The sequence below is a fragment of the Gasterosteus aculeatus genome, chromosome X (genome assembly GCF_964276395.1).
Source record: "Gasterosteus aculeatus chromosome X, fGasAcu3.hap1.1, whole genome shotgun sequence".
NCBI classification, from domain to species: Eukaryota; Metazoa; Chordata; class Actinopteri; order Perciformes; family Gasterosteidae; genus Gasterosteus; species Gasterosteus aculeatus.
The window spans coordinates 453377-464151 of NC_135698.1; the positions used below are offsets into that span (position 1 = coordinate 453377).

The window sequence follows — 10775 nt, forward strand, 5'->3', positions numbered from 1 at the left end:
CGCTTCCCTGGCAAAGCCGGAACAACAGCTTAACTGCGTCCTTACCATGGGTGGGGTGGTCAAACAGTCTCCTCATATCCGCTGTGAACTCCCGGTATGAGGGGATGTAGGGGTCTTGTTGCTCCCAAATAGCTGAAGCCCACTCCAGAGCTGCCCAATAATAAGACGTAGGTTCGGGGCTGGAGGTCAAAAACCAAACCACATTGTAACAAAAAAGATCTACGCTTTCCCAGATCTCCCTCATACCTCTCAGGTGTAGGGACCTTGGGCTCCTGGACAGAGAGGGAAACACATCCAGCTTCGGCAGGCGCTGGGGACGATGCAGGTGGTAGAGGAACGGCTGCAGCACTGAGCTGGGCCTGGATAGCAGATAAACTGGCAGACAGGGCATGTACAGAAGACATAATCTCCTGTAGGGCCGTGCTGTGTTGTCCCAACAAACTGCCTTGTTGGGACACAGCATGGCACACATGCGAGGATAGGTCCGCTGGGTGTATTCTGGCCGGATTGTTCCGTCACAACTTCTCCAGTTAGAATCCAAACGGATTCCGGTGATGTCGTGATGTGGGGAAAGGTTCAGGTTGCCAGGCAGGAGTGACGGGAATCCAGGGTGAATGAACTAGAGATGGAGATACAAGAAATAGATAAGCACACAAACAACTACAAAAGGTGAACAGCGACTAATTTAGGGAGCTGGGGTCGTGACAATAGCGTTATATTTGATTTTATCCCTCTTTCAATATGTCGTCTTATCTTTCTTGTCGTCCATTACCTAACTGTCTGCTACTATGCACCAATCGCCAAGTCAAATTCCTTGTATGTCTGACATATTTTGGTAATAAATGTTTAAATTCCTGATCCTGACGGTGAAGAGCGGTCTAATTGCACGGACAAATTGTGAAAGCCACCGGAATGTGTTGACACGTTTGAAAAACAGGGAGACTCTGAACTGCAATCTAATTCGGACCTGTTGGGGGCAGCAACGTGCCGCCAGGCGTCCTGCGTGCTGCAAACACTGAAGACGAAGAAGAGGAAGCGACGTCACGTGACGTCACGTGTTCCGTTTCAAACACAGCTGGGACCGGGAGCGCGGTGTTGAGGATAAAGAAGTAAACTGCGTGAGGTACTTCGATGAAGCCCACTTATTTGCGGTTTTTTTCCACGTTGCATAACAGCAGGCGGTTGGTGGGTTCGTGTGTCAGTCGGAACGCAGTTCGTGTTGTTGATATGCCGCTAACCGACAGCTAGCCTCCGTGTTAGCGTTACCTTGTTGCCGCCTGTGGCCCGGTACTCTCACTGTTGTTCCCCCGTCGGCCGCAGCTTCCACCCACGACAACAAGTTCTCCTTAAAAGCCCCGATGTCTTTTCCGTTTGAATCAAATTGACCAGGTGACTCTTTCCACTGTGCTGCTTGTGTTGAGTTGAATGAACTGAGGAGGATGAGCGGGCTGGAGGACATCAGCCTCCACATCCAGGAGAGGATCTCCTCCGTGTACCGCACGCTGGAGCTGTCAGGCGTCGGTACGTAGCAGTGGTTTTCTATCGTTTTTATTCGCATTACCCATTTAAGACATGTCGTTGCATTCGTCTCCACTCCACGTGTAGAATTGCCTCAGAGGAAGAAGCTTGGACAGGAATTTGTGGCGCTCGAGAAGCTTCTGGAAGAGTTTGAAAAATGTGTTGGTCGACAGAGAGAGCGACTGAAGCAGCTGAAGGTAAAGGCTGAAGGCTTTAGTTATTTGCACAATTTAATTTTAATAAACAAAGATTAAATCAATTCAACGTAGGAAGAGGCAGAAAGCCCAGCGGGATTATCTGAAGACCTATATCGTATTGCAATATTATAAAGCATAAAGTAAATATGCATAAGATATGATGAATGCTACACATGGCAATACATTACAAGTCACAGAATGGAAGGATAATGTAATAGTGTTGGGAGTGTGCACATGTGCACGTGAGAATAAGCAAGGGCTCGTTTATTATGAGGATACTGGTTCCTCAACTCATCAGCAGCGTCCTGCTACACGTCTCCATGAGAGAAACCGAGTGAAAACAGCCATTGCATCTTCTTTTAACCACCTTTTGAAACCTTTTTATGGAGGAATCTACACATTTAGGTGCTAAAAGTTGTTCTACAATTTGGTTCCCCTAAATGTCATCAGGCCCCCCCCCAATATGATGGTGGGGGAAACACTGGTGAACGGAAAATAAAGGTGTCGGCGCTCTCTGGTGGACAGAAGCTGTAGTGTTGTAACAGCGTTACAGCATTAATACTACAGTTGATTCATTTCAATATTCCAATTGTAACAGAATACATGTGACACGATTATTTGTCAGATGCCTGATCAAAATAATGCTGACCAAATTCAAAAGGTTGGCTGTGATGCATCATTTTAAAAATGAATGTATTTGCATTGTACAATTGTTATAATATGGATTGATTTGGAGGAAACCTAAGATGCAGTTAAGTTAATCACTGGCAAATGTTTTTCTTTATCAGCATCAGAAACGTAACGACGTTGGTTAAAACCATTTTCTCACTCAAACAGTCAAACACTTTTCTGAATAAGCTCAGCGTTACTTCATGTTTTTGTTTTCACGGTGCTTCAGGAGCTCGAGGAGTCCTTCCAGAAGAATTTGCAGGATGTCCAGCACATAAAGGAGAACGTACCTGTACACATGCCCAAGAAGAAATGTCCAGCAAAGTGAGGACACGTCCATTGTGCTTTCTGCTTGGTAGTTTTAAATGGAACATACTGCACCTCCAATGGCTCCAATGTGTGAATCTAAGAGTAACTACATCCGTCAAAAAGCACAAACTGCATCCTGGGTATCTAATTGAAACATTTACATCACTTAAAACATGAATTATTTAGGCTCGCACTATTTGTCTCGTTCTGTTTATGAGTTTTCAGGTACCCAAGCACACAATACCGCGGCAATACAGAACTGACGCCTTGTGTTGTTTCTCTCAGCGGCGGTGAACCCGTAGCGACCCAGAATAACGACGTGCAGCCGGTTCTGTCGGAAAATGCCAAGAAGACCACCAAGAGCTTCGTCAGAGAGATGGAGGTGATCACCATGCAGGAGTTTGAGAGCATTCCTCAGTAAGTACCACGTGCGCATGTGTCCGTGTGTCTCATTGAGAAGAGAGCGTGTTACCACGGAGAGACATCAAAGGACAAGATATTTAGACCTGGGCCCTGTTCCTCGTACGTGGGTCAACTAAGTCCATCAAATGTCCAGCTCAAATTACCGAGATGATTGACATCGGACTATCTCGGTTCCTTGACGGCGTATCGGCGCTCAAACCGCCTCGTTAGTTTGAACCAGATGTCAATCATCAGGATAATCGTCTTAAGGCAGAAGAGTCGATCACCGAAACCAGGATTTTTTAACAGTATAACGGCAAATAAACTTAAAGGAAGAGCAGGAGATGATCATGAACACATATGAGGGTCCCAGGGAGGACCGTCCTGTGTCTCTAAAGGTTTCTTCCCTTTATTCTTCCCATCAAAGACCTTTTCATTGTTTGGGGAGTTTTTCCTGTCGATGTGAAGGTTAACACACATGTTAACGTTACGCGTGTTGGTAAAACGGCTCATTTTAGTGCCTCGTCACTCTAATCAATCACATTCTATTTAAATGTGTCTGCTGGCAGGAGGCTTCATGATGATCATCATCCAATGAGAATAATCATCTCAACTCCTTCAGAGTATGTAGATGAAAACAAGCCCAAAGCATCAGATTGATACGAATGAACAGGATCTATGTGTCAGCTGATGTATCATACGTGTGTAGACGACCACATAGAACTAGTTTATTACATGTGTGTGAGAATCATTATAGATCCATCGTTCATCAACAGACATTTGATCAACTGAAGCAGTGAAATATATGAGAGACAGTGGGACAGTCCGCGGGACAGTATGAGAGACAGTCCGCGGGACAGTATGTGAGACAGTCCGTGGGACAGTCTGTGGGACAGTGGACGCTCTGCTGCAGTGTGTGGTGTTCATCACGTAACGTAACGGGCAAATCTTCTTGTAAATAAAGGATCCTTGTCCTCAGCATCTGCAGCGCTCGTGCAGGACGTCATGGTGGCTCCGATGGGGTCTCTGATCTGGGAGAAGTCTCTCCCTATAAAACGTTCATCTAACTGATGTCTCTCCCTATAAAACGTTCATCTAACTGATGTCGCTCCTTCATCAATGAGGGCGGAGTGATGAACTGATCCAGCAGCTCAGATGAACCTGCGAATGAAAGGATCAAGTTTTCCGATGTGTTGCTATGGTGATTTAGACGAAGCGATGAGCCGGATCTACGTAATCTCATCCTGAAAACTATCCGGCTTACTCGGTTAGCCACGTACGAGGAACCGGGTCCTGTTCTATAGGACAGGACCCGGAAAGGATTTCTGTCCTGTCTGGAACTGTACTCGGTCCTGAGGATGTCTGCTCTACACGCTTGGCCGTTCAGTGTCATTGTCCTGTTATTTAGCATGTGTTCTGTGGATGGAATGTTAGTGACGCGTCCCCCCCCCCCCTCAGGTACATGAAAGGACGCGTGTCGTACGATCAACTCAACGCGGCGGTGCAGAGCCTCAACGCGGCCGTGTCGGCCAAGTACAAGATCCTCCATCAGTCAGCAAAAAGTCTGAACAATCAAACGCGCAAACAGCGCCAGCGCTTCAAGGACCAGGAGACGAAGGAAACGAAAGGTACACGAGGGCGCTTGTGAAGCACGTCTCTACCAGGAACCCGTGATGAAACCAACGTTTGGGTAGAAACAAAGGCACCTTCTTTGAAAGAAGTTATTCTTTTGTTTTATTCAGCCTACGTGGGAGTTGATTGAGAATTCCATTATTTATGAAGTGAACTGAAAACAACTCGCTTCACGCTTCACTTTATTGTAGAATTGCTACGGGGAAATGCTTGTCTTTTTTACTACCCTTTAATTGATGTGTCAATTTGATTAAGTCAAGTAATATGTATAGCAAGTCAGCTGGCAACACAAGGAATGGGCCTTATAGGATTTACCCGTCAATAACTAAACGCTGTGTTTGTCCCAATGTCTTTCAGGTCACTTTTTCGTGGTGGAGGACGACATTCGAGAATTCACCCGGATGAAGGCAGACAAGCGATTTCAAGGGATCCTGAACATGCTGCGACACAGCCAGCGGCTGCGAGAGCTCCGGGGGGGCGGCGTCGTCCGCTACGTGCTGGTGTGAATGACGCTCCGTCAGTAAGACACCCGTCTCATCTACACATGCTTATTCAAAGAATCATCCATGGATCATTTGCTACCTTCTATCGGCCATGTTCATACATTGATATATATGGATGTGGTGTTTAGGACTAAGTGCTATACATTAATTTTCTCTATTCTACATTTTGTATTTTTGAGCAAAATAAAAATAAATTCTTAAGGAAAAAGTGAAATAGTGGTTAATGCTTTTAAAAAACGTCTTCCTATTGTGTGCATGTTGACTATGTGTGAGCTCTATTTAAAGATCTTTTTTGTCTATGCAGTTATGGACTTGTATGAAGGTCCTGCCATAATTCCATCAAGACAGTTTAACAGGCCACGTTGGGTCTTAGAACAAGATGAATATGGTGTTGGATGGATTTTGGTAATGTTTTCATTCAACCTTCATTTCAGTTTTGATTTTTTACTTTTTCAATATGCTATTGATTTTCTACATACAACACTACTTACTTTTTATACGTTTTCAGCCTCTGTTAAGATGTATTTTCTCTTCACGTGATCGCTGAGGCCTAAAAGGTCGTTTTCTACCTTTGATTTTATGGAGCGGCACGGTGGTGTGGTGGTTATCACTGTGGCCTCACAGCAAGAAGGTCCTGGTTCCACTCCGCCCAGTGGCCTTTCTGTGTGGAGTCTGCATGTTCTCCCCGTGCCTGTGTGGTTCTCTCCGGTTCTCCGGCTTCCTCCCACAGTCCAGAGACCTGCTCTGGGGATCAGGGTGATTGGTGCCAGTAGGTGTGTGGATGTGAATGGTTGTTTGTCTCTGTGCAATCCAAGGTGTACCCCGTCTCCAGCCCCCCCGTGACCCCGGTGTCAAGATGGATGGGAAGATTCTGATACAAAGACGTATACATTCATGTGAGATCACTACAGCGCAGATATTTAAAAGCATGGAAACATTATTGTGCACAGTGTTGGTCTAATACACAAGCAATAATACCGCATACCGCTTTGTAAGGCACGAAATGTCTTGTGTGTTATGCCTGAGATGTAAATAAAGTTATACAATTTGGAATGGTGTTTGAATTTTTTCAGCAGTATAATCCTTATCAGGAATCAGGAAACATTTACTACCAAAATGTCAGACATACAAGGAATTTGACTTGGAAATTGGTGCATGACAGCAGACAGTTAGGCAATGGACAAGACGACAGTGCAAGAGGAATAAAATATAATAGTATGGGTTATAATATAAGGCTATGGGTTAGTTTAAAACTAAAGGAATACAAGTTAAAAAATAAAGTGCACCAGCCAACAGAAAGTGACTGGTGGAATGTCAGTCAGTCAGTTAGTGGGGGACCGGCTCTGTTGATGAGGAGGTCTTCGTCCTGATTGACCTCAGCCTCCTGCCAGATGGAAGGGGCACAGCTACAATCTTTTTAGCTGCTTCAGAGACCTGGAAGCGAACAAGTCCTGCAGGGACGGCAGATTGCAGCCGATCACCCTCTCTGCAGAGCGGAGGACACACTGCACCCTGCCCTTGTCCTTGGCTGTGGCTGCAGCGTACCAGACGGTGATGGAGGAGCAGAGGATGGACTCCATGATGGTCGTGTAGAAGTGGACCATCATCGTCTTTGGCAGGTTGAGTTTCTTCAGCTGCCTCAGGAAGAACAACCTCTGCTGAGCCTTCTTGGTGATGGAGCTGATGTTCAGCTCCCACTTGAGGTCCTGGGTGATGATGGAGCCCAGGAAATGGAAGGAATCCACAATAGTGACGGGGGAGTCACACAGGGTGATGGGGGAGGGTGGGGCTCTGTTCCGCCCGAAATCCCCAACCATCTCCACTGTCTTTAGAGCGTTGAGCTCCAGGTTGTTCTGGCTGCACCAGGACACCAGATGGTCAGACTCCACCTGTAGGCGGACTCGTCCCCACCAGAGATCAGTCCAATGAGGGTGGTGTCAGGGAAAAGAACACAGCCTTTGGGGGAACTGGTGCCTATGGTCTGCTTCTGCTTCCTGTCAGACAGGAAGTCTGTGATCCACTTTTATATTACGTGTCAATTAGCTGACGCTTTTATCCAAAGCGACTTACATTAGATTTTATCCCACGGGGTTGACATTTTTGCCCAGGGAGCAATTAGGGGTCTTGCTCAGGGACACTGAGTCGGGGTTTGAACCACCAATCTTTAAACAGCATCTCTACTCTGTGCGCCACCGTGGCCCACTTGCAGGTGGAGTCGGGCACGTGCAGCTGGGAGTTTTCCTGCAGCAGAGACAGGATGATGGTGTTGAAAGCAGCGCTAAAGTCCACCAGGGGCACTGTGACGTTCTGCAGGGTCCACACCAGCCTCTCAAAGGATTTCATGAGCACAGAAGTCAGACAGGGCGAAGGGCCTGTAATCATCTATTCCTGTGAAAGAGGATGAGCCTTGTTAACCTTGTTGAAGGCCCAGGGGGGCAGAACCCTATAGAGATTGAGTTGTAATTTTGTTATCTGTTGTCCCCTGATGCAGCTAAGATTCATGTGAGCTGGAACAAGCTATAATCATGACACATGGTCCACTAAGTGGGAATTATGTCCAAGCGCCACCCAGCAAATCTGACTCCAATAGGCCACATCTAAGCATTGTATTTAAAGGCCAAACGTGAACAATTTTGGAAAGGCCAGGCGCTTCGTACCAATGCGACTTGAAATTTGACACTTAGTTGCAATTCATGTGCTCAACAAAACCCCACAAGTCCGACTGACTATATTTTTTACTAATATTTATTTTGGTAGGCTCCAAGAGAAACTACCCACTTAGGATCTTTGTTATCTAAACAGCTTTGTTGAGGTTTCCCAGCTGTTTTCAAAATTGGTTTACCAAGAACCATTAACCGGGAACTGCTAGCCATCAAACTCGCCCTTGAAAAGTGGAGGCATTGGCTAGAGGGAGCTCGACACCCCTTCGTGGTACTGACGAATCACCGTAACCTAGAGTACCTGAAAGGGGCTGTGGTGGCGGGCGTGGTTTTGGCTCAGCTGCAGGGGGGGACTGAGAAGGGAGTGGTTCAGGGAACGGTGCCGGGGGAGGCAATTGGCCTCAGCTGATGTGAATCAGTAATCAATATACTTCTCTTAAGTAGGAGAGATCCGGCGACAGCAGGGGAGCGAGGCGAGGAGGCTGGAGCCGGTGTTGTTGTTGTGTGTGTTTGTATGGAAATACGAATAAAAAACCATTTACAATGGACCTGACTGCCTCGTGCCCGTCATTCCAAGACCCCCCCAGAGGACCAACCTGTTACAGTGGCGCCCAACTTGGCTGGGGGGAGGAAATGACGGCTGACGGACACCGGCAGGGGATGCCGACCCAGCCGCTTGTGGCGCTCGGCCAGATGATCGGAGAGCTGGCGGCCGTCCAGAAGGAGCAGGCAGAGGCTAACCGGCAATTCCTGGCGGCGCTCCAAGCCCAGGTGGAGAGACAGGCCCGGGCGCTGGAACAGCTGGTGCCGCAGCCCGCGGCCGCGCCGCTGACGCAGAGATCCGCTGCGTTCGCCGGGCTCACGCTGCAGCGAATGACTGGGGACGACGACGTCCAGTCATTCTTGGAGACCTTCGAGGTGGCGGCGGAGGCGTGCGGCTGGCCAGGGGGGGAGTGGCCGGTCCGGCTTTTACCTCTCCTGACCGGGGAGGCGCAGATCGCGGCCATGGGGCTGCCACCGGCGGCGCGGCGTGACTACGCCACCGTTAAAAAGGCTGTGGTGGACAGACTGGGGCTGTTGCCGGAAGACCACCGCCGGCGATTCCGCGAAGCCAGGCTGGGGCCCGGGGACCGCCCGTTCGCGTTCGGCCAGCGGCTGAGAGATGCCGCCACGAGGTGGCTGCAGCCAGACAGCGCTGGAGGCGTCCAAGGGGTGTTGACGCGAGTGGTGCTGGAGCAGTTCGGGGAGGGGCTCCCGGCCAGGACAGCGGCGTGGGTCCGGTGCCACCGTCCGACGACCCTGGAGGCAGCCATCACCCTGGCGGAGGACCATCTGGCGGTGCATCCCAACGGGCAGAGTGACTGGGAGAATTCGCCAGCGTTGGCCGGACCAGGAGCTGCGCCGCGACCCAGGCCGGCTCCGCGGCTGGTGCCTTTTTCCCCTGCCCACGACCCACCGACCTCGGGGAACTCGAGCACCCTTCCCGACCCCCAGAGAGGTTCTCAAGCGCCGGGGCAGGAGTGTTGGAGGTGCGGGCGGCTCGGTCACCTCCGGAGAGAGTGCCCGCTGAGGGAGGTGGGACAGGTGATCCGAGTTGCCGGCGTTCCGGCACCCTCCCCCGGTCCGGGAGCGACGTACCGCGTTCCGGTAAGAATCCAGGGGGGTACACGCCAGGCGATGGTGGATTCGGGCTGCACGCAGTCTATGATTCATCAGAGCCTGGTTCGTCCGGGGGCATTGGTGGAGGCAGACCGGGTGAGAATAAGGTGTGTGCATGGGGATGTTCACGAGTATCCTGTGGTATCGGTGGAAATTAGATATGCGGGGAAAAAGCATAGAATGAAGGTCGCGGTTAGCTCCCACCTGACGCACCCCGTCATTTTAGGTACAGATTGGCCGGGGTTTGGTAAGTTAATGGGCGGGGCTACGGGGGTGCGTTCACGACCGACAGGGTTATGCGAGATGTGTGCTGTGCTCAGCGGTGACGCGGGGTCGTCCGACGCTGCAGACGGGGAGGGGGAGCCAGCGGAGCCTCCTGTAGAGACTCCGCCGGCTCCAGAGTTTCGCTCCATGGAAGATTTTCCACTCGAACAGTCTCGTGACGATACCCTACGCTCAGCCTACGACCAAGTGATACGTATTGATGGTCACCTGGTGCGCCCTCAGGCAGCGCAGTCATTTCCGCACTTTTCATTGATTAGGGACAGACTGTATAGAGTGAGTCGTGACACTCAGACGGGGCAGGAAAACACACAGTTGCTGGTGCCAAAAAGCCGCCGGGAAATTATCTTCCAGGCGGCTCACTATAACCCGATGGCTGGTCCCATGGGATACGAGAAAACGCTAGACCGGATAATGACCCGATTTTATTGGCCAGGCATCCGGGGGGACGTGCGCCGCCGGTGCGCGTCCTGCCCGGAGTGTCAGTTAGTGAACGCTCCGGCCATTCCGAGGGCGCCGTTGCGTCCTCTGCCGTTGGTGGAGGTCCCGTTCGAGCGGATCGGCATGGACCTCATCGGGCCGTTTCACCGGAGCGCACGCGGATATCGCTTTGTGTTGGTTCTTGTGGATTACGCAACGCGGTATCCGGAGGCAGTGCCGTTGCGCAATATCTCTGCAAAGAGCGTCGCGCAGGCTCTGTTTCAGGTCATCTCCCGAGTTGGAATCCCTAAGGAGATTCTGACTGACCAGGGCACCTCGTTCATGTCGCGCACACTGAGAGAACTTTACGGGTTACTGGGCATTAAGTCCATTCGTACGAGCGTGTACCACCCGCAGACAGATGGGCTGGTGGAACGCATGAATAAGACTCTGAAGTCCATGATCCGTAAATTTATTAGCGACGATGAACGTAATTGGGACCACTGGCTTGACCCTCTGTTGTT

The 10775-nt window shown here is 50.0% G+C and overlaps 1 protein-coding gene across 2 annotated transcripts; it reads left to right on the forward strand.

The window, feature by feature from the left end:
• The first annotated feature begins 937 nt into the window (after positions 1-937).
• Positions 938-5438, forward strand: LOC144383642 (SKA complex subunit 1-like). 2 transcript variants are annotated; one of them, XM_078081956.1, is made up of 7 exons: positions 938-1123; positions 1390-1521; positions 1606-1715; positions 2614-2708; positions 2979-3110; positions 4554-4723; positions 5085-5438. In XM_078081956.1, exons 2-7 carry the CDS (start codon positions 1440-1442, stop codon positions 5231-5233), a joined length of 738 nt encoding a protein of 245 aa, XP_077938082.1. In that variant the 5' UTR covers positions 938-1123; positions 1390-1439; the 3' UTR covers positions 5234-5438. The 2 variants fall into 2 exon arrangements, with proteins under 2 accessions (XP_077938082.1, XP_077938081.1); XM_078081955.1 differs by having other exon boundaries at positions 1027-1521.
• The last annotated feature ends 5337 nt before the right edge of the window (positions 5439-10775 follow it).